We start from the raw sequence: 21674 nt of genomic DNA, 5'->3' as shown, positions 1-21674 counted from the left end.
ACGTGATTTGATCATCGTTACGCACCGCTCAGTGAAAAAGAAGCTTTCTCGTGCTTTCCAAATCAAACAAAGTCGCTCGATTATTCCAGAGTTGCGCTCGTTACGATGTGGCGTTTCCATGAAACTTGCTCGGTCCCGTTTTATACAGCGCTCGCCGGAATTGCCGTGTATCGATGTCGATCAAACGGTAACAAGGTCGATCGAAGCTTCCTTTAACGCGCATTATTAATGAGCGATCGCTACGAAACGCCGTGCTGCGTCATCGGTAACCTAGATACTCTCGCAGGAGAACGTAATTTGGATCATTACGGAATTATGTTAATTAAGAACGAGCTGGACGATTGGTGGCGCGATATTAAGGGGTTCCCGGAGACATATTCGTTATCTCGTGGGTCATCGATTCTCCGGTGTTCCCGCGGGACCGCGACTTTGGTCCGTTGGCAAGCACAGCGGCGACCTGGGGTTAACAGCGTGAGTTTAAAAGTGATTTATCTCTGATTTATGGAGGAAGAAGACGGCGCCGGAAGCCGAAAGTTTCTCGGCTCCTCGGCGGCCAGGCGGAAAGAATTATCGTTTGGGCACAATGGACAGTTGGCGATATCGTTTACACGTCGAATCCTACGACCGTTTGTTCCGCGACTGGATCCTACCGAGGATAGGACAATGGCAGTGCCTTCGTTCATCGAGAAAAAGATCTCGCGTGTTCTGCGATCTATGCGGTTTGATTCGAGTCAGGAATAATGCCGATTGAAAGGAGATGACGACGCCCTTAAATCTTGGATAGATAGCTGGCGAACAATATGGCCCCTGTTGATTCATGTTTGCACTTATTCACTTTAATTTTCGAGTCTACTTTTCTGACTTTAGGATGTAGCAGACGATTAGATGGCAATTTGACGATTTTATACGTACATTCGCTAGTTTTTTGGGAAGTTATTTATCGCTAATATTAGTTTTTACGTATTATCGTGCTTTATAATCTTACCTATGACTTTTATTGAAATCTTCTATCTAGCTTAGAATTTTGTATAATTTTGTAATTATCGGAATATTTTTTAACGATATAAACGTTTGATTTATGGCTCTATTTGTGATCGGAATTCCTTCTGAACCTTGTTGATCATTTTTTAGAAAAACATATGACCAGGTTATTCTTTTATAATCCTACTTTTAGGTACAAGATTCCATAAAGACACTTCCATTATGTCTTAAAGCGAAGGCTAATTTATCGTAATACTAGGAGATGCTTGAGCAACATTAGAGATCAGTTGTATTTCAAAGATATATAGTTTACTTGTTTGTGACAATTGCGCATTAGATAATTGGTTTTCCTAAATGTCTGAGAAGGAATCCATTACCTGATTCCGTTGATATAACTGAATATTCGAAAGAAATTAAGTTAAGTGGTTGTTATTGAAACAGACAGTTTGAAACTTTCTTTCGAGAATTCGTATTCGCATAATTTAACGAATAGAACTTCCTGTACATAAATACAATGATATTTACTCGAATAATATCAGTCTTCTGCCTTGACTATATTATATTACGCATTACTGCTAGACAGATCGAAAGGAAAAGGCATTATTTGTATATAATAATATTAATAGCACTCACGTCAATCTCATACTTGTATTTTACGTTTCATAATATTAATTTACAAAATTCTGCAAAATATCCCCAATTAATCACATCGAAAGCACCGTCAACTTAAATATTAAAAGTTTGGTATGTCTTTTAAACATCTCTCTCTCTCTCTTCCGAGATATTTTCATGATTAATAACGTTAGTAAATATGTAGTCAAATAAAGTTGGGTTTTCAAATAAGTAGGTTCCATATTAATTGCTTGAATACTAACATTGATTTAAATGTGCGATCTTGTCGTATTTACAAATTATTATGTCATTTTAGCACGCTTATATATAATATGACCAATTACACAAGCAGTTTACTAATTGCCCGTAGATATTTATATATTTATGGGAAATTTAAACATGCAAATATAAATTTTACTCTATAAAATATCAAATAATTTACACGTTATGGAATATTGTTACAACATTCAGGGAATGAAAGAAACTCTATGGAGCTTCTATTTCTTGAGTCGTGTTAAAAATGAATTTGAATAAACGCTTCGATCGGTTTCGTCCGAAAATCGATCATATTTTTTGACGACACGGATACGTATCGTAGCACGGAGTTATTACCATCAGGTACAGTAACACGCCATTAAATTTATGTTGTCAAAACCTTGCGTTACATTATTTTTCTCGGCCCACCATCTGTATATCTCTAAAGGACATACTCGTAATAATAGATATTAATCTCTAGAAAAATATAGAAACGTTTAACGAAAATTTGGTGTGTTCTTAATTAATTTATTCACAATCATATAATTATATAATATTATACAGCACGTAGAACATCCCTGGCTAAAATCACCGAAAAACAGCAAACCTACTTCGCTTTATTAATATATCGAATAAAACGACAAACAGTGCAAACATTTGGTATTTGCCATACGTTTATTCGCAAAAGTTATTATTCGATTATCCAAAGAAAATACCTCGAAAATATTGAAAGCAAACATTTTACGTTAAATCTGGCAGACGAATGATTTCATTATTGGCAGATACGATCCTGTATTGAATAAAACGCGAACGTGATATCAAACGATAAGGCGTGGCGCAAGGTACAGCAGGTTGTTCGTTGTAAATTGCCAATCCGAATAAGGCAACTCTGTTTAAACAGCTGCGCGTCTCTTCAACCGATCAATAATGACTTGCTCGAGGAAAATCTTTTTCGGCAGTGGAATATCATATTCCGTATGGCATGGTGTCCCGATGTCGATTCAAAGGGAGGAAGGCCGCCGTGCAGTGAAAAGAAGCGACGTCCATCCACGAGAAACGAGTTTAGGTACCTCTCCTCTCTTCGAAGATAGTGCGTCCTATGCACTACCTGTGCACGGATTACGTCAACGGTCTTGGATTTTGTCAGCATGAATATTTCACCTTTAGATCCCGCAAGCTCGCGCGCAAAACCCGGAAGGAAGATGCCAAAGATGAATTTTTACCGGTGACAAGGAAATGCTTCTCGATCAATTATGCATGTATCTGCAGCTGCGCGCCGCGTAAATAAACGCAAATCAAATTATCTCCGGAAACGAAACGAGACATCACGATTTCGCGTTGAATTTCTCATCGGGATTGGAATTATACATCACCGTGTATTAAATACTCAAGTATGAATTTTTAATCGTCTACTGATTCTATCGATCCTTTGTTCGAGAAAAAGCTTGGTATCTGAAGATAAATTTGAAAATGCTTTTTTTTTTTATTCGAGATGATTCTTTACCGAGAAATAACGCTGTACTTCGTGTACGCTACCGTAATTTCGCTTATGCTCGACCCTATAAAATAGAAGAAAGCGCCGAACTAATAAACTACGTTACGTTAAATCCTCCGCTAGGAAATGGGAGAAAAATAGGAAGTAGAGGAATTATTACTGAATGTTAGCGAGTCCTTAACGGAATGGCCAAATTACAGCGAGGGCAAAGAAAACTATTTGCTCTGGTAACTATTTTCGTTGGTATTCAAACCCGTTTTAGGTAGGTAATTGTCGAAATTACTCGGTTCGTTCGCGCGGAAACGTAGCGGGCCGAGACCCGCGCCACCCATCGAGCCCCACACTCCACGACAGAAGTTGCGAATCCTGGTGAACGCTTTTAACAACAACCGGAAGTAGCCAGGCATCAGCTGTCTGAAGTTCCTCGCTCAAGTGTCTACAGCCTTGATTGCGCGATTCATAACGGCGAGAATCCGACTCGTTCATCCTCTCTCTTTCCATTTTCCCTTTCCGTATATTCGTTTCTTCGTAGTTGCACACGCGCCATAATGCTTTGGCCAGCTTGCCGATTCTTGTTGCTCGCTGCGGATCGCGCTCGTTACCTGCAGCTAAAAAGTGGAATTTATACTGGCGGGAGATGATCGCGCGCGAGCACCAGCTCCATCAACTTGCCAGCAAACGATGGAAAAAGGTATTTTTCTCGAGATCACTAACTCATCCGTAACGACACTTTGGACAAATTCGCTGTTTCCTCCGAACGACTGCGGTTTAAGGTTTTTCCGAAGGCTAAGCTCGTTTCAGGGCGAAACTGCCGCGAAAACGTTTCAGATCGACGTGATTCGAGTAAACCTGCAACTTTTGCGACCTCTCTTGTTAGCGAGTTGTTTCCTCCTACCAGCTTTGTTCCTCCTAAATGGGACAAGTCGAATATCTGCCCGTGGACAGAGTTTGTCGCGTAGGACATTTATTTCACGGCTACTTTTAGTTGTGCTTTATCGATGTTTTATTTGCAATCGCTGTTAAGGTAAATATAGAGATCTTACGGGTTTAGAAATTAGAGAACCTTTACCTAGGTTATTCCGTTTAGATAAACGAACAGTTAAGGCGATAGAATCTATCGACAGTTCTTTAAACAGATGGAAATTTTTTCTTTGAGTAATTTTATCGACGATTCGCTTTATTCCAATGTAACAGTAAATATAATGTACTCGAAAACAAAGTAGTTCTCCGGATAGATGATGTTTATTTGCTTATACGTCGTGTAATGACTGGTTTCAGATTGTTTGTCTTCGCGATACTAGAAGTACAATACCGCGTACCATGTATCGTACAAATCGCTTTATCCCATACGTCCATGTTCTATCTGAAAAATATAAATTTCCTCAAAAACGGTTCACATCAAAGGGAAACACTCGACTTTTCTTCTACTCCCCTTTAGCTCTATATCGGAACGAGTACGAGTAACGCGAATAACACGAAATTACTAAGCCTGCGTTTAATCGAAACGAAAGAGCAATCCTCTGTAAAGATGGAAAATACTTTCACGTCTAATCGTACAATTCCAGTATTGTAAATCTTGATTCGGCACATGGAAAACCGCGAAAGTAATACCATTCGACTAACTGGTCTGGATGGAAAACAGGGCGATTTCGCTATTCGCTGGTCGAGATGAAAGGCTTCAATTTCGGCGGAAACTATCAAAGCGATCCCATAAGGTTACAACGCGGCATCGTTATCGTCCTTTTTGTCCGTTCCATTCGATATCGCCGTTAAAATTCGCTTTATCCCAAAGGAACCGATAGGGAAGTCGAGGTCAAAGCGGGTCGCTCGCGACTATCTAGAGCAACTCGAGGGCATTAGTCGACAAGTGCATTAGTCGGCATAACTCAGCCGCTATCACGACGCTATGTAAATGGCTGAGTTGTTGCTCGGTATTCCGGGATCCAGATAACAATTTCTGCCCGATAACATACGCCACGGTGGACCCTCTCTACAGCATGGTCGGCGAACTTGCGGTAAGTTTTGCGTAACCGTGCAATTTACACTTGGACGTCATAGGAAATTGATTCTGCTCGGTGACGACTAAGATTAGCAATCTCCTGCTACACGTTCAAACGCCTGTATATTCAACAGGCTACTAATTGAGGTCATTAATTAAGCCTGCCCACCGACCGATATTATCCGGCATGTGACTATTTTAATGAATCGTGCTTAATTTATTTCGCTCACTGTCGAGTACGAGAACCAGAGACTTGGATCGAAGATAAATTTGGATAATTTGATGAAAGAAGGAGTTTTCGAAATAATATACAAATTTTTGGATTTTCTACGAATGTATGTATATATGTATGCTGTAATAGAGTATTTATTTTATTTTGATTTTCTTTTTGCTTACTTAACCGATTTTATTTAATTCGATGTTGCTTTACGTATAATTGTATTTACACGTTATCGTGTTCGAATAATATTTACACAACGTTCTTGGATTAAATTGGCCTAAATAAAAATTATATTGGAGGATAACGTAAAAAGATAAAATGTGTAAATGTGTAGGTAGCTATATTACAAATTTTCGGATTATAGTATCGTGTCAATTTGTTAGGGAAGCATAGAAGCTTTTTAATAAAATTAACTCGTGTTGGCGAGTGGACGTTTCCTTCTTTATACATTTGTCATTATAGGATACGCCTGACACAGCACGATGCTTCGTTTATTCTACTTGTAGTCGCGTAGCTTTAAATTGGATTCTTTCTTTTCAACGCTGTATTTTTATTTGCCTATTCTTCTAGATAATAGCATATAATTTATTACTATGGAGTCTCTCAAGAATATCTCTCATAAGTAAATTGTACACTCTGTTTGTGTCTTTGTGTAAAAAGTAATCAAATTGCTCTACATTTATAGTGCTTCAAAGTAGAAGAAATGTATTTTTAATTCCTATGTCATAGAATTAAAATAACATTTTCTACAATACAGTGAGTAATCTGTTAGCGATCATTTCGTTATTTGTACGCTTGCGACTATGTATAGTTTCATAAAATAATAAAATTTCGTAACGAGAAATTTCGTAATTCCAATTCATAGCAACCATACTACCTACGTCGTACCTACGCAATTCAAAATACCCATAGTTCGCTTCTATTCTCTTTGCACCTTTCGAAAATTCCTCTGGTTTCGACAATGGTGAAAAAGTTTCACAAAGTATCGCCAATACTATTACAAACTGGCCAAGCGTTGCAACTTAAAGCACCGGCAGTCTAGCAGCGAGTGTCTGAAACGGCGCACTAGTTGCCCGCGGAAGGAAACTTCATAGAAGCCCGTCTTGACTGGGGTTGGAAAATGGTTTTATGCAAGTTGCAAGAAAAGAGGCCTGCCAACTCCACTTGGGAAAAGGGCTTTGCCACCGCATCTCGCTTTCTTCGTTTCTTCCACCGGCTACCTTCTTCTTTTCGTCGATCCCCGCGTTCCTCTTCCTTTTTCTTCGTTTCCGCCGTCATCGTTTGCCGACCTTATTCTCGAATCGTTTCGCGGCACAATCCTCTGAACTTTCTTTCGTCGATATCGTAAATCTGCAGTATGTGCGCGTGGTTAAGTAATATTCCTATATAGGAATAAGCATAAGAATTCGATTCCTCATCGTCTGTTTTTCGATAACAAACGCTCAAAGAAACGTGAATTTTACTTCGATCTCGTTTTATAATCGAATCGTTCCTATGTCGATCTTATTTCGCTTTTATCTGTTTTACGAAACTCTCTAAATGCTTCGTATCGATCGAAGTTCAATTATCAGAGTCAACCGGTCAAAATGACAAGTTTGTAATTTCTTCTAGAAATTTCGTCCATTTACCGTGTATTCTTGAAACTTTGAACGATTCTTTCCAAAGTACGTCGGACAAAGACTCGTTCTTTTCCCTGCGTGATGCATTTTTCCATGTAACCTCGCGTTTCAATTTTCGTTTCTTCGATTCAAGTTTTACGTTATAGTCGACTAATTCCAACTCTTCTGTAACACGATAATCCTCTTTCGACGTCGCACATCGTTAAAAATCTACAAAACCCATTATCTCTGTCACGATTTTCTTCTCTCGCGAGAACCGATCCCGTAAACCCTCTGTCGTCGAGCCTGTCGGAAGGATTCACCGCTGCAGTGTCTCAACAATTACCGTCACCACAACCGTTCAAGCGTCAGAACCTATAAACCCTACGGACTTATAAATCCGAACTTATAAATCGACGAACGCACCGGAGAAATTGCTTCGGAGCGACGTCGCGTCGCCGCTTGCTATCTCGTCGCGCGACATTATTGCAGCCGGAAGAGGTATCGACAGAATTACGTATCGAGCGGAAATCCCTTTGTCGGGAAGGCTCGGTCCGTGAACCGGCGAGACCGATAGTGGCGTGCATTCCACCGCGTCGACGTTTTGTTCTATAAAAGTTGCCGAGGCAGTGACCGCGAGCGTTTCCCTCTGGACTCGCTTTAAGAACGTCGAATCTTCGACGGGTAATTGGCGACAAATAGAGAAAAGACCTCGGCGACAGTGACCATCGTTGACGCTCTGGTCATCCTTGCGCTTCGTTTCAGAGTTTCGACGTTCCTTTAGACATTACCCGCGATTCCGATTTCTGAATCTTCGAATGACAAAGAAACCTCGTTCATTCGCTCTTAACGAGCTTTTATCAGGTCTGTAAGTATGAAACCGGAATTTGCCTATGGATGGCCCTAGCTGATAATATAGTTATCACTAAACTGCGTCATTGATGCCAAAAGTCTTTGTTGACATCTCACAAACATTTTCGACTCAGAACGATACAAGTTTCATACTACAGCATGGTTTGCAATAGCGTTGAACATGTCAAGTTTTGTACCTGGAAAGTACAATTTGCGGACAGCGTTGATTTTCTGTTACCATTTGAAGAAAACTGCTGCAGAATCGCATCGAATGCTTGTCGAAGCTTACGGTGACCATGCTCTTGGTAAATCACAGTGCTTTGAGTGGTTTAAAAAATTCAGAAGTGGCAATTTTGACGCGAGGAACGAAGAACGTGGAAGACCACCGAAAAAGACCACCGAGCTGTTAAAACCTGGCGAAACCGTTAATACTGAGCGCTACCGACAACAAATGATCGATTTGAATCAAGCTTTGCGTGAAAAACGACCAGAATATCAAAAAAGGCAACACAAAGTAATTTTGCTTCGTGATAATGCACCATCGCATACAGCAAAACCGGTCAAGGAAACGATCGAAGCGTTCAGTTGGGAAATACTTTCGCGCGCGGCTTACTCACCAGACTTAGCTCCGTCCGATTACTATTTATTTGCATCGATGGGACACGCACTTTCCGACCAGCACTTCACTTCTTAGGAAAATGTACGAAAATGGCTCGATGACTGGTTTGCCTCAAAAGAGCGACAGTTTTTTTGGCGTGGCATCCACCAATTGCCAGACAGGTGGGGAAAATGTATAGCTAGCGATGAGCAATACTTCCAATAAAATATTTTTAATCATTTTCATACAATAAATGTGTATTTTCTATACAAAAATTCCGGTTTCATATTTACATACCTGGTAGAAGAATCAACGGTGCGTTAGCGAGTAGCGGAGCGGTTACCGATGTTTCAGGAGAACGAGCGGTTGAGACGTATTCTTATGCAAATTTGTTTTTTTTTTCTTTCTTTTCTGAACTCGTTGACGACGATTACACTGCAGATGTTTATGCGTGTCTAGAGAATTGAAATCTGTAGAACGACTCGGTTTGTTAATATGTAATATGTAAAATACGTAAGATACAAAATATGTACAAAATACGTAAGAGCAGGCGTTGTATTAGTATTTACTTTCGAGTAGATATCGTGACGTATGCTTTAAAATACTATTTTAATTGTAAGATCGAGTACAAGAGGGTTTGATATAACGGAGCTTGCGCGTTCAGAACAGCGGTAAATCCAAGTATGTCAATTTTAAAGTCGAAAAAGTACGTAATTCTATCGATCATATTATAAATTGACTAGTTCGAAGAAATACCATTATTGACTGACTTCGAAAGGTCGAAAAGAAGCTTGTTGAGATAAAACAGATGATCATCGATACTTCGATTTCTACGCTAAAATAAATGTCCCTATCTAACACGTGAACCTTAGATACAGAGCAAGAAAGAAAATAATAAAAATAGTAATATAGAAATAGTTGGAAGCTCGGAGAATTTGTTATCCAACTCATCGTTTTTTTCGAACGATGTGCACGAACGATGTCACAAAAAGGACGAGTAAAATTGACAATCAGGACGACTGTGTGTATATATTTTGCAAATTTGAAATTAAACCAGAACAGAGATTATTCGATTAACCTGAGGGCAAAGTACACGATCCTGATATATCGGTGACTATTTTCACAGGGCGTGCGATATCTCGATGACGTCAGCAGCATCAGGGTACGTGATCGATGGAAGAGCGTAATGCTTCTTAAAGCCTGGCATTTTTGTCGATAATAATATTCTCTGGGAAAATTTATGCTCGTCAGGAAAATGAGACCGTTTCGCTGTTCCTTTGGAAATGAATGGAACGGCGAGATGAGAACTAAGACAAATCTAACGGAATGTCCCGAGTAGTTAAAGTTAGACAAGAATCTGGTATTACGAATGCCATCTCAGTCGATGTTATAACATCTTATAATACTATGTTCCTAGAATCGATGAAATCTTATAATTCTTCAAATCTGACAGTTGAAGAATTTGTGAGTGACAAGTATATCCTGCACGAAAAGCTCGTCGGAATTAGCTTTCGTTGTTGAGCGTATTGCAAAGACACGTTTAATAAATTGGAATGGTATGAACTATTTCTTGTGTTGGATGAAAATAGAAGTGACTTGGTTGCAGCATCAATTTATCTATACGATATTCATTGACAGAATTGTCGAATTCTCTGTCACTCTTTGACTCAAGGTGTTGAGAAAGTCACAGACTTTGTTCGTCGCTTTACAGTTATTGAATTCGATAAATAGTTACGTATAAATAGTTTGATAAATACATGGCAGAGTATAAGGAAGACATTGAACTTAATATAAAACTACAGAAGACGTTATTTAATAACCCGTGTGTACTTTTGCAAACGATAAGTTGGTAAACTTCTGCATAAAGCGCGACAAAATTTAATTTCCTAGAAACGCATAACGCGATCTATTTAGAAATTCAAAGTGTCATAGGTAAGAAGATAACTAAGAAACGTGGTGTGCGTCCCTTCTTTAAAATTCCATTGTATTAACAATTGAAACGAGGTTAACAGCCTCGTTGTCACGATGTAGAGCACAGAGCTTAGAATAGGAGCGAAGACAGAGACAAAAGTAGACGATATTGTCACGTCCCAAACCGCCGCGTTATAAACGCCTTAACGTCCTTAATAAGCTTGTTGTAGCAGTAAGGATTATTGGCCTCGGCGTTCTCAGCCACCCCTTCGTCTTTTCGGTAGCAGTTTTCGCGAATGAAATTCGAGGGAAGGTAACGACGTCGTTATCCAAGGGATACAGTCGAGAATGGAGTTGGCAGCTTGTAAGAAGATGAAGGTTTAATAAAGACCGCTGTAATATTAAAGCAGCGGATTGGCCGCAACGCGTAACCACGAATCACGCGACTTCGCCGTTGCTTTTGTGCAAGCTGCTCTATGATGTGGTAATATCTTCTATTTGGTTAAATTGCATGCCTGTTAAAACCTGCACAACTGTGAAGGCTTTTCCATTTGTTCCATAAAGGCGTTCAGGTGTAATAGATACGCTGTATATAATATCATATATGTGGTAACTAAAATGGGTCTTAGAGCAAGGACAAGCAATGATGTTTTATTTGGAGTTAAGTTTAGTTTAACAAGCAATACTCGACACAAAAAACTGATTACAGTATCGTCGTACGCCTTGTTATCATACTCGGCTCTCAACTTCCCGATTCATACTCTCCGGCTCCTCCACTCACACTCTGCGGTTTCTCCACTGACTCTCTCACTGACTTCTCAACTCACACTCTGTGACTTCTCAACTGACTTCTCCACCGACACTGTCGCTTCTAAACTGACTCTCTGACCGTTCTAGCATCCCTTTGTCTTTTCTTAGGCCCACCGAGCACGTTTTCCGCAGACGCTAATTGCCAGGATCACGTAGGCCTTTTCTACAAAACTATACAATCGAAAGACCGACGACACATTGATGGACCCGACGGCGCCTCGGCTCTCGCGACATTGTTCATGGTTAACTTGATGTTTCTTAGGCTCTTCTCCACGATACTACATATAAATATCCTTATAAATACTACGTGTATCTGTGCACATAAGCGCGTATTTCCTTTACCTGTACGATATATCGCAGATTTTTAATGATCTTACGAGACTGCGAGTGTCAGCGAAAATTGCAAGGTAGGGATAACTATATATGTATCCTACGGCGGCAACCTGATTCATGCTACGTATTAGAATTCCACGTGAAGACATCGCGTACGTTCTCAATTTCGGGAGAAGCGGTCGTTAATCCTCCAGCTCGAGTCTATTTAATGTCTACCGCATCCATCATAAATTTGCATTCCAGAGTCGCCATCGAAAAGCGGCAACCTTGAATACCCGAAATTCTATTTCGATCCTTGCCAGCTTCCTTCGCGTATATTCGCCTATTACAAAAATCAAACACATAAACTGTACCGTACATGCGGAAAGATAAAGAAACGAGAAGGACGTTCTAATATCTTCTCTGGTCTATAAAGGGAAAGTTGAATTTCCATGAAATCCAACTGGTATCAAAGATGTAAGTTATTCATTGCAGAAAGAGGACCCGAAATGCGTATACTTTACCCTGATAATTCCATAAAAGGATAAAAGAGACAGTCTCGTATCAGTCATATATTATGTCGCAGTATGTAGTAAAGTCTCGCTTTTTGTCTTTAAAAGCAGATATTTTTTCATTATATTCTGCGATATGATAATCCCGACTACTCGCGTCCATTCGTTCGAGATACGATCCAATTAGCAGCCCTGGAAGCAAAAAATTGGGAGTAAAAATGTCGAGGGATTCTGTACGTTTATGCTATCTCTTTACGATGAACGAATTTGTGCAATGAAGTCATACGTTTCTTGACAATTGAAAATTGATCTCATACCTGGGTAACGAACTTGAAACATTTAGGAAAAGTGGAGTTTCAAAAGGTACAAATATGCAGTGGCTGTTTAACAAAATAGAACCACGATAAGTGATTGACACATAGGCAGGTCTTGAATGTGGAATTAATCTCTGGAGAATATCTACTTTTCTCGATAGCCACAGATACATAGTAAGTCTTTGACACGATATTCCCTTTACTAGTTTCTTATGTTGTCAAAGACAACAAAAAAATTTGTCAGAGGGTGGAAAAAAGATCTTAATTGTACCTTTTTGGATTTTACATTTTTATCGAAATTTATTTTTTATTAGACGAAGAAACTGAATTAATCGTGAAATTTTCTGTACTTTCAACGAATTATCGATTCTCCAGTCAGCGATTGTTAACGTAGTATTATAATTTAATTGCATAGTCGTTTGACGTAAATATCGTTAAATGTAGAAAATATAGAAATCGGTATCGTGTAAAGCGAAAGTAAAAATTATTTAATATTCTAGTTACCGAACTGAGATTATAACAGTCATTTCCAAATTATTCCAATAATAGGCAAAATAATCGTAACACAAAGAAGAAAACACTGTGTTACTTCTAATTTCATAAATCACTGGGTTAAGCTGTGTTATTAACATATACAGGTTACAGTACTCCTTAATGTCGCTAATTATTAACGCGATATGTTACACGATATGGCGGAATTAATTAATTTCCGGCCATATTGATGTTACATGGCTAACCACATTTGATCCTCCGTTACCACACATATTATATTAATTGTACATTATAGATTAACATTATAGATTATAGATTAACATATTCATATCTATATATTAATAACATATACGTTATCAAGGTACAAAACATCCCTATAACATCCATAATTTGCAAATAAAATACAAATAAATACAAAATGCAAACATAACGTGCAAATAAATATTTATAAGATATAATTCTAAAGAAACGATATGGAGAACTGACCTAGTAATATTCGCGATATTCGCGAGAAGATAACGATGAAACCGGATTCTCTCGAAGTTGGCAAGTATCCGAAGATTTAGATAGATCTGCAGAGGTAAACGCGTTACGTGGTAGAGTTGGAAATCAAAGGAATCGACCGTTCCGACGAGTCTGTTTAGCCCTCGGAATTCTCGCGTTAATTACGCGCGTCTGTGACTACGGAAAGGCGCGGGAAAGTAAAAGGAATGCAATCCGATATAAAAGAGCGTGGAGGAGTTGCGAGGAGAAAGCTAGAGGCCGGAAGAAGAAGGGGCGGATAAGCCACCTCCGAGTAACGAGCGAACTGCTACGGAACTACCGCCTCATATAATCAATTAGGACTCTTGAACGAGTGAGATGGTAATGGAGTTGAGCTAAGTACAAACTGGAGCAAACTGGCGTCGACTTGAACGAACGTATCAACCACCGCATCCTCCCGGCTTCGTCTACTTCCATCTATCCGCTTCCACGAGAACCAGCGATCATCGACAACTCGAGAATTTATTAAGTATCGCGTATAACGCCATTCGCATGATCTTATCCTTATTTTCGTGTGATTCCACGTTCATACTATTTTGCTTGATGAATCGAATAATATAAGAATGACCCGGATATAACGATGAACGTTTCTAAAGAATGGATAGAGGCGATTAGTAGACTTTGTATATTCGCGTAAATCCAGATTTTTATGAATATAAGTGGAAAGGTAGGATTCATAATTTTGCAGATTCATATTTCTCTAAACACAGTTAGAGGAGAAGGATCCACGTAAAAAAGATTGGCTTCGCCCTCTGAATATTATAACGAGCGTTACAAGAGTCGAGAGAAGCCCAAAAATTCTCTCGATTGCACAACGTTCGTTTTAATCCGTTTTTCTCACTTGAGGGTAGAGCCGCCACTTAGGTTAATCGTCGGTTGGTGTTTTTTTCGAAATTACCCATTATCCCTGGCCATCAATTCGAGGGACATTGAAGGCGCGTGAAAGAATCTATCACAAAGTGGCCAGAGTAATCTCTGTTATCTTAAGTAGACCCTTCGTTTATGGCTCCTTGGTCCTCGTCGAGGCCACTTTCGACTCCTTTCTCATCCCCTTGACGTTGACGGAGTATTGTTCCACGTCCGAGATTTTCCTCCAAGTTCCTTCCACTAAGCGGATAGGGTAGATAAGAGGACGAAGGACAGGGCCCTCGGAAAATGTCAACTTGTTGTTTATCTTATACCGATTTCGTTTTGGCCCATTTACCTGCGATGAATCTCACGCCCTGAATTGCTATTATAACTCGTAAAACGCGATACGTCGTGTCACTTAGATAATATTGTATTGCCGCAAAAGATCCGAGATTAGAACGGTGCTCGCTGATAGCAATAAAATTGAAGCCAACTAGTTTATCGCAATATGCAAACGATATAATGGATCATACGAGAGAACATAATCAAATTTTATTAAGATAATTTTACTTGTTTGTCTCGAATGTAGGTCTTACGCTCCTTTCGCAGATCTCCCTGAAATATAAGATTCTCTCAAATATACATTTTATGCTTCGTTTCCAAATATCTCTTAAACGTATAACTATCAAACTGTAGACATTTATGCCTTTTTGAGAAATCTAGGGTTCCAAAAGTCTACAAAATGCATATACTTAACGTACAAAAACATATAAAATAACTGTAGAGGTTTATGTGTAGAGGGCGGTTGTTCGGTGAGGTTTGTGGCGGATCGGTACCAACAGGACGCCGACAGGTCGAGGCATCAACGCGGTCGTAACATCTCCCGGGCGATCCGGGTACCAACCGCCAACACCAGAGGGCTACTACGACGACAACGAGTCTGTCTGTCTCGCTAGCGGTCGAATATACAGTGTCACGATACAAATACCGCACCTAGCGAGACTCTCTCTACGTCTAAGGCAGGGATTACCGGGCATAGTCTTACTGACGAGTCCACCGGTAGTCCCGGGACGAAACGCGAATTCTCTTTTCACCTGTCTGGGACAATTACCCCCAAAGATTTAATGGACAAGACTGCTCGTTGTTGAAATCGTGAAATATATTTAAAATGATAAATTAGTATACAGATAATGCTCGCAAAGACGCTCGACTAACCGATTCGCTAAGACAGTGTATAAGTCGTAAAATAGGATCGCTATTGACTCCCTTAATTAGATCACTGATAATTCGTTGATAACTGGTTGATAACTGTCTGTAACTCATTTCCTCGCGATCGCGTCCGTTTATTTATACCGGTCGGGGGAGAACCGGAAAATTCGAATTTGTCTACGTTTGACGATTGTATGTAGTGGCGACATTGTTTTGCCCGGAGTTTATTTGTTCTTACATAACTTGCAACCTATCGGTCTTGATACTCCGAGGCAAAACAACAACATGATTTGAATTGTCCTTTGACTCGTGTGCCACTACATAACCAAAGTGATCTGAAACAATCCGACGTAAACTGAATTTCATAAATTAACTTTCGAACAAATTCTCGATGTTGCCTATGTAGAAACGAACATTTCGAGTAACAGTAGCTTTGACGACAATCGAAGCACATTTCTAATAAGTAACCATGCCGAATGCAATTAACGTTTCATTAAATCGTTCTCCCTTGGGAGAAGAGCTCGATATCTTTCCTGTATTCTTTTCATTTCTTTTCATCATCCGAAGGTAAAGGGATTGATTTATTGCTTTCTGATGTAGCCGGCCACGTTGAAAGTCATATTCATCAATGTCCATCACGGTCGCAATTATAGTCGAAATTTAATAATAACGCGAGCAACTGTATCGGTTTTGCTTTCGTGCATCCTTGAACCATCCATAAAATGTATGAAATTAGCGGATCGGCGTATGCAACGGCGCTTCATTAACGGTGACGTAATTTATTGCCGTACAGGACAGTTAATAATAATGAGAATTTAATGATACGGGGGAAACTTCGAAATTTCCCAGACAAACGTTAATCATTTTTCGAACGCAGAGAATATGCGTATCTGCACATTGTTAATCATGGTGTGCCGCGCGTCAATGAGAAATTAATATAGCTGAATAGAAAGATGTAACGTTTCGATGCTTGACGTTCACCTAATTTCACCAATCGCCGGACCAAAATTTAACGAAATTAAATGTTTCGCGATTGACGATGCAATATGCGTGGAAAGTTCCATCCTACGAACGAGATTAAATTGGAAAAGTGAAATAACATTTTTCCCTGGGAGACTTCCTATCTGATTTTCGAACTCGGACCTTTTTTCCTATATTTGAATGTTTTTAATTCTGTAAAAAGCGTTGAGTCTGACAAAAAAAGATATAGTCGTTTATTATATATATATATAGCGACTATTTATCGTATTATTGAAGATACACAAAAGGTTTGAATTCCAGAAAATTTTATAAATATTACATTTTAATTATTAGTATTGCAAAGGGTTATAACAGAGTTATTTTTGTATCTTTTTATTTAACTTATATTCTGGGACACTCAATTACAGTTGAACATTTGTTTTTCTGTTTAGTAGAGAATTCATCTTTGTTCTGTGCACTATTAAAATTTATTCTCCGCTGCAAGAATCGTCGGCGATATTGCACATGTACATGAGAATACAAATAGCAACATTTTCATAACTCGCGTAAAATATGTAATTTTTTATTTCTAAATTAATATTACTGTATCTTAAATTGTTAAAAGTAGATGCTAGCAGTTGTTAGAGAAATAAAAAAAACTACAAAAAAGATTAAAGGTTCTTTAATTGGCAATTCTAGAATTAATTACTGTTAGAATTTAATCTTAAAGTTAAGATTAATAATCTGTGGAAGACACAATGTTTATGTTGAAATAATATTAAGTGATATTTATTAAACAAAATTACAGAACCAAATGTATTTAAAATATAAGTGAGTGTTATGGATTGTTGACAGTTGGCCAGTTACTCTCAGACTGACTGTACGTAGTGACCCATGGTCCCTCAAAAGATTTTGAACCCCACTCTCTATACAGTAGTGAGTAAGACCTGTGCAAGTGTCCTGTTCAAATGCCTGTGTAGGTGTCTGTATAAGATTAATATCGTTGTATTCCAACAATTACAAACTATAATTTCGTCCTTTCACCTCGTTTAATCGTACATACTGGAAATTTTGACGAAAGGATAATCAAGTAACTGTGCGCAATTAATAACAAATAACTCTGACTATATATCGTAAGTATAGTTCGATGTTATAATAGTTGTATAAAAGTTGCATATATTCTGAGCAATAACGTCATTTAAGAGACATATTTGCGACTTGTTTCACACAATTAACCGTAAATTTCCAAAATATATTCCACATTCGTTCGTTGCGTGTTCCCGCCGTTCGTCTATTTTTCCATCAAACAATTCACAACGTTCGCGACAAGTTGGCATTCGGCGATAGCGGCAAATGGAACAGCGTTACCGCAAACGTAAGCAGGTTATCACGAAAGTAACAAAGTTGATTACAACTATCGATTAACCGAAATTGAAAATTCGTCTACCGAACCAACAATAGAGACGCGAGTTTCTGCAGACGGTGCGGTGTCGCAAATTAACGCGGAATAGTTGTTACACTGGATGACGGTAGCTGCATGCGCGCGTGCGGGGACCGTATCGTAGATCGGAAGATCAATTCCGCCGGACCTCGATTCAAACTTCTTCGAGACGATCTCGTTTAACAAACTCTCGTTCGAAAGCTACGAATTAAAAGTGTAGTATCGTGGACGAAAGGCCTAAGAGATATCGAACGAACTATAAACAATGTCGCGAGAAAGCCTAAGTGCCGACAGGCCCATCAATGTATCGTCGGTCCTTCGATCGAATAGTTACGTGGAAAAGGCCTGCGTGACCCCTGGCCACGTGCGATTGCGGAACACGTGCGTGGTGGGGCTAAGACAAAAGACAAAGGGATGCTAAGGGAGAAAGACGAATTAACAGACAGTGTTAGTTGAGAAGCCAGAGTGTGTGAATCGAGAAGTCAGGGAGATAGTGAAACCATAGTGACGAGAGTTGCAAATCAACTATTTAGTTGTCTTAATTATAGTACGTCATTGTATTTAGTTCACGTTAAATAACCAACTTTTTCTGTTTAACCAACATCTGTTTAATCCATTGTAAATAAACTAATTGTAGTAAAAAATCCTACAAAAGGGACCTTCGGTTTCTCATTTCGAGTGGTCGTAACAGCGGCGCGAGAATCTCAGAATTAAATCGTTGGGTATGGTTGACCGATTCGTGGTAATGGACGATGTCCGTAAATTTCTAAGATGCAACCCGCTGAATGAAAGAGAATGAAAGGAAAAGGGAGCGTTGAAGCGGAACAAAGAAGGATAAAACGAAAAACGGAAGATGCTGAGGCCACCCAGTGGCACATACGAATCTATGGATCGAGGTGATCCTCGAGAATCTTGGCACCATCCTAGCCGGTAGCTCAAGACGATCTTCGGGAAGCACGGTTATTCACTGGTAGCGAACTGTCAATAACTTGGCCAGGCTCTCTTCTCTTTCAATTCGTCCCTGGCCCTTTGGATCACATGGCCGTGTTCCTCGTCGTTTGTCCCGTGAAAGGGATCTCCTCGTTGGCTTTCTGGCGCGTCGTGGCCTTTTCGTTTTACACAGCCAAATCCAATTTCAGTCCACCGCCTACCCTGCAAGATCTTCGCACTGGCTCGAACGTCCATTGTGCCCTTCGAATTCGCTTCTCGGTGCTCGTGTCGAGAATCTACAGATTTACCACTTTGGTATTAATGTTTCCGCGTGGAACCGATCATTCGGGTAGTTTGGTTCTACGTTTTTAATATTTCCGATATAAAATAATTTGTTTGCGCGATACAGTTTACAGAATTTCTGATTCTATACCGTTTTCTTATATCGACGCTCGTATATCAGATTTTCATGACATTTTCTTCTTGTTTCAGGTAACTGGCATCGTAGGACGAGCAGACGTACTCGCTTGCATCTTCTTCTTATTGTCGTTTCTCGCTTACCATGGGTGAGTGTTATTTTATGTAACAACAATTGCTCCGTACAAAACGATAGTCCTGATCCAGGGATAATTACTTTTCCTCCACTTGCCTCGTCATAATTGCGTTTTGCTTACTCGTAGTTAAATTGAATGAAGTGAAACGAAGTTGAATTTAGTATAAGAAAGTTCCCTAATTTATTGCACATGCTTTCTACCGAATGTAATAATCAGATTGCAGATTTCTATGCGTACGAAATTTAAAGATATCGTACGAGTATCGGTGGCGATACTTAACAGATGAAACTGGGCTTCTAACTTTATTATTTTCTTTAAAATCCTCCATTCAACGATAATGATTCCTTGCTTTGTCTATTAGTAACTGTCGCATCGTCGTATTGCAAATTCGTCGTTGTCGAAACGTCAAATCCAGCAAAGGACACTCCAGCGAAAAATTCACTGACGTCAGCCAGTGAAAATCCGTATCAAAAGAATAACAAAAGCGATCCTCTCATTTCCTATGTTCTATTCTGTTTGTTCTTGCGTTCAGGTTGCGAGTAACCAAATAAGGTAGCGTGCCAGAGGCCATAATGCAGCCATAATTTCATAGAACCATAGAACTTACCAGGTGTGCAGATACGTACGTATGTACGTCAGCGACGTCGAGCGTCGCTAACCGTCGGGACGACGCCAATCTGACGTTGAAACAGCGGCCCATTTATTCTCATGAGCGACTAGGCGGTGTGTGGAAATTATAAACTAAACTAATTTACTCCCTCGGGCCCCGAAGCGTCAGCCAACTATAGCGTGTGCTGGCTGGTTGATCGCTTCCGAGCGTTTCTCATCCTCTCTAACTTTCTCCCTTTGGTCGTTTATATCGATCCTTAAACGTGAAAATATAAAGTGCTTACGAGCACGATCCCGCGAACTTACCGCGCAAATCTTTTTATCGTCGGTGTAAGAGGATTGCGGACTTATGTATGGTAAGCGATGTAACGGCTAGTTCGTCGCTCGACTTCGGCCACTTGGAGGGGGTCGTTTGACTTACCTGACTCCCGTCATGGTATATTAAAGCGTTCTTCTGAAGCTGAAGCTTTCTTTTTGTTCTTTTTAGGGGTTGTGTCTTCTGCCTTGTTTTTGGAGAATACGAGGACATAGATTGAAAGAAGAGTATTTTCAAGAGATTTTTAACGTCAGACTATGGTAACTATAGACTGTGATTGATAAGCGGATGGGTCGATAAGTGCGCTGAGAACGTGACATCGAAAAGTTAATTTCAATTAATAACGATAATGTGAAACTGAATACTTACACAGATTTGTGGATGTATGCGGTTGTAGACACCTCTTACGAATATACTCGTTGGCGCTATCATGAAATCGATATTACGACCATCGTAATTACGTTGTCGCGTCTCGCTTAAGTGTCAATGAACCGATCGAGCAAAAAATCATTGAAAGAACACGGCGCGTTAAAAATAGTTTGACACGGTCACATCCTTAGTTTCGCTTTCGCAAAACTCGTAACATTTTTATCAGGCATCGGATGCGACCGGTTTTTCAAATCGAGACCTCCGCCGTGAGAACGTTATCCAACGAAAGCAACAGCGGCCTGTTCGGTGAAATGAATTTCGACGCCGGACGGCTACGTAATTAAACTTGAACCTTTCGCGGGGCAACACGGGCCTGTTTGAAATGAGGGGAAAAACCAGCTCGTATTGCAATCGATCGCGGCGCTCTCGACGTCGAGCGAATGCGCGTTTTTTCCCCCTCGATGGAAATAAGAGAAACAAATATCGAGATAGCGGCGCGAGCCGTGTAAAATACGCGGTATATCGAGAGAAGCGAAGGTGCATAACTCGTAAACGGCGAGGTAAATGGCTGCTCTGTTTAAATGACCGTTGAAACAGGTCAGTGTGTCAACCCTCGGGCTTTTAGGTAATGAATCTCGAATGAATATTTGTATTAAAAAAGGGGCGGACGCGCGGCAGGGGGTGAAAGAGTAAGAGGAAGAATACGAAACGTTTGGGAACAAACGTTTATTGTTCGAAATCAGTGACATCGTTCGTCGAATTACTCAAACGTATTCGACTGTTAGCGAACGTTACAATACCGCCGAATGCTTGGATCGTTGTATCGGCCTTTTTCTTCGTCCACAGTTTTACAGGAATAATCGATTAACTGTTCGTTGAGCGTTAAAGTAAACGCGGTTTAACGGTGAATTTTAATTTTGAAGAAAACGATGC

General features: G+C 39.8%; 1 protein-coding gene across 5 annotated transcripts in view; it reads left to right on the top strand.

The window, feature by feature from the left end:
* LOC138188207 (protein O-mannosyl-transferase TMTC1) overlaps positions 1–21674 on the top strand; it is a 276538-nt gene that overhangs the window by 134569 nt on the left and 120295 nt on the right. For all 5 annotated transcript variants that reach the window (XR_011175430.1, XR_011175425.1, XM_069129792.1 and 2 more), the window contains exon 3: positions 19386–19459. Coding sequence is in view for 3 of the 5 variants with exons in the window: in XM_069129792.1 (XP_068985893.1) it covers positions 19386–19459 (74 nt within the window). In the remaining 2 variants the exon portion in view is untranslated. The remainder of the gene's footprint in view (positions 1–19385; positions 19460–21674) is intronic.

This window comes from Bombus flavifrons, chromosome 2, assembly GCF_040668555.2.
Source record: "Bombus flavifrons isolate JBK064 chromosome 2, iyBomFlav1_principal, whole genome shotgun sequence".
Lineage (NCBI taxonomy): Eukaryota > Metazoa > Arthropoda > Insecta > Hymenoptera > Apidae > Bombus > Bombus flavifrons.
Note: the sequence above shows the minus strand (reverse complement) of the source record. Positions and strands in the feature narration are given on the sequence as shown.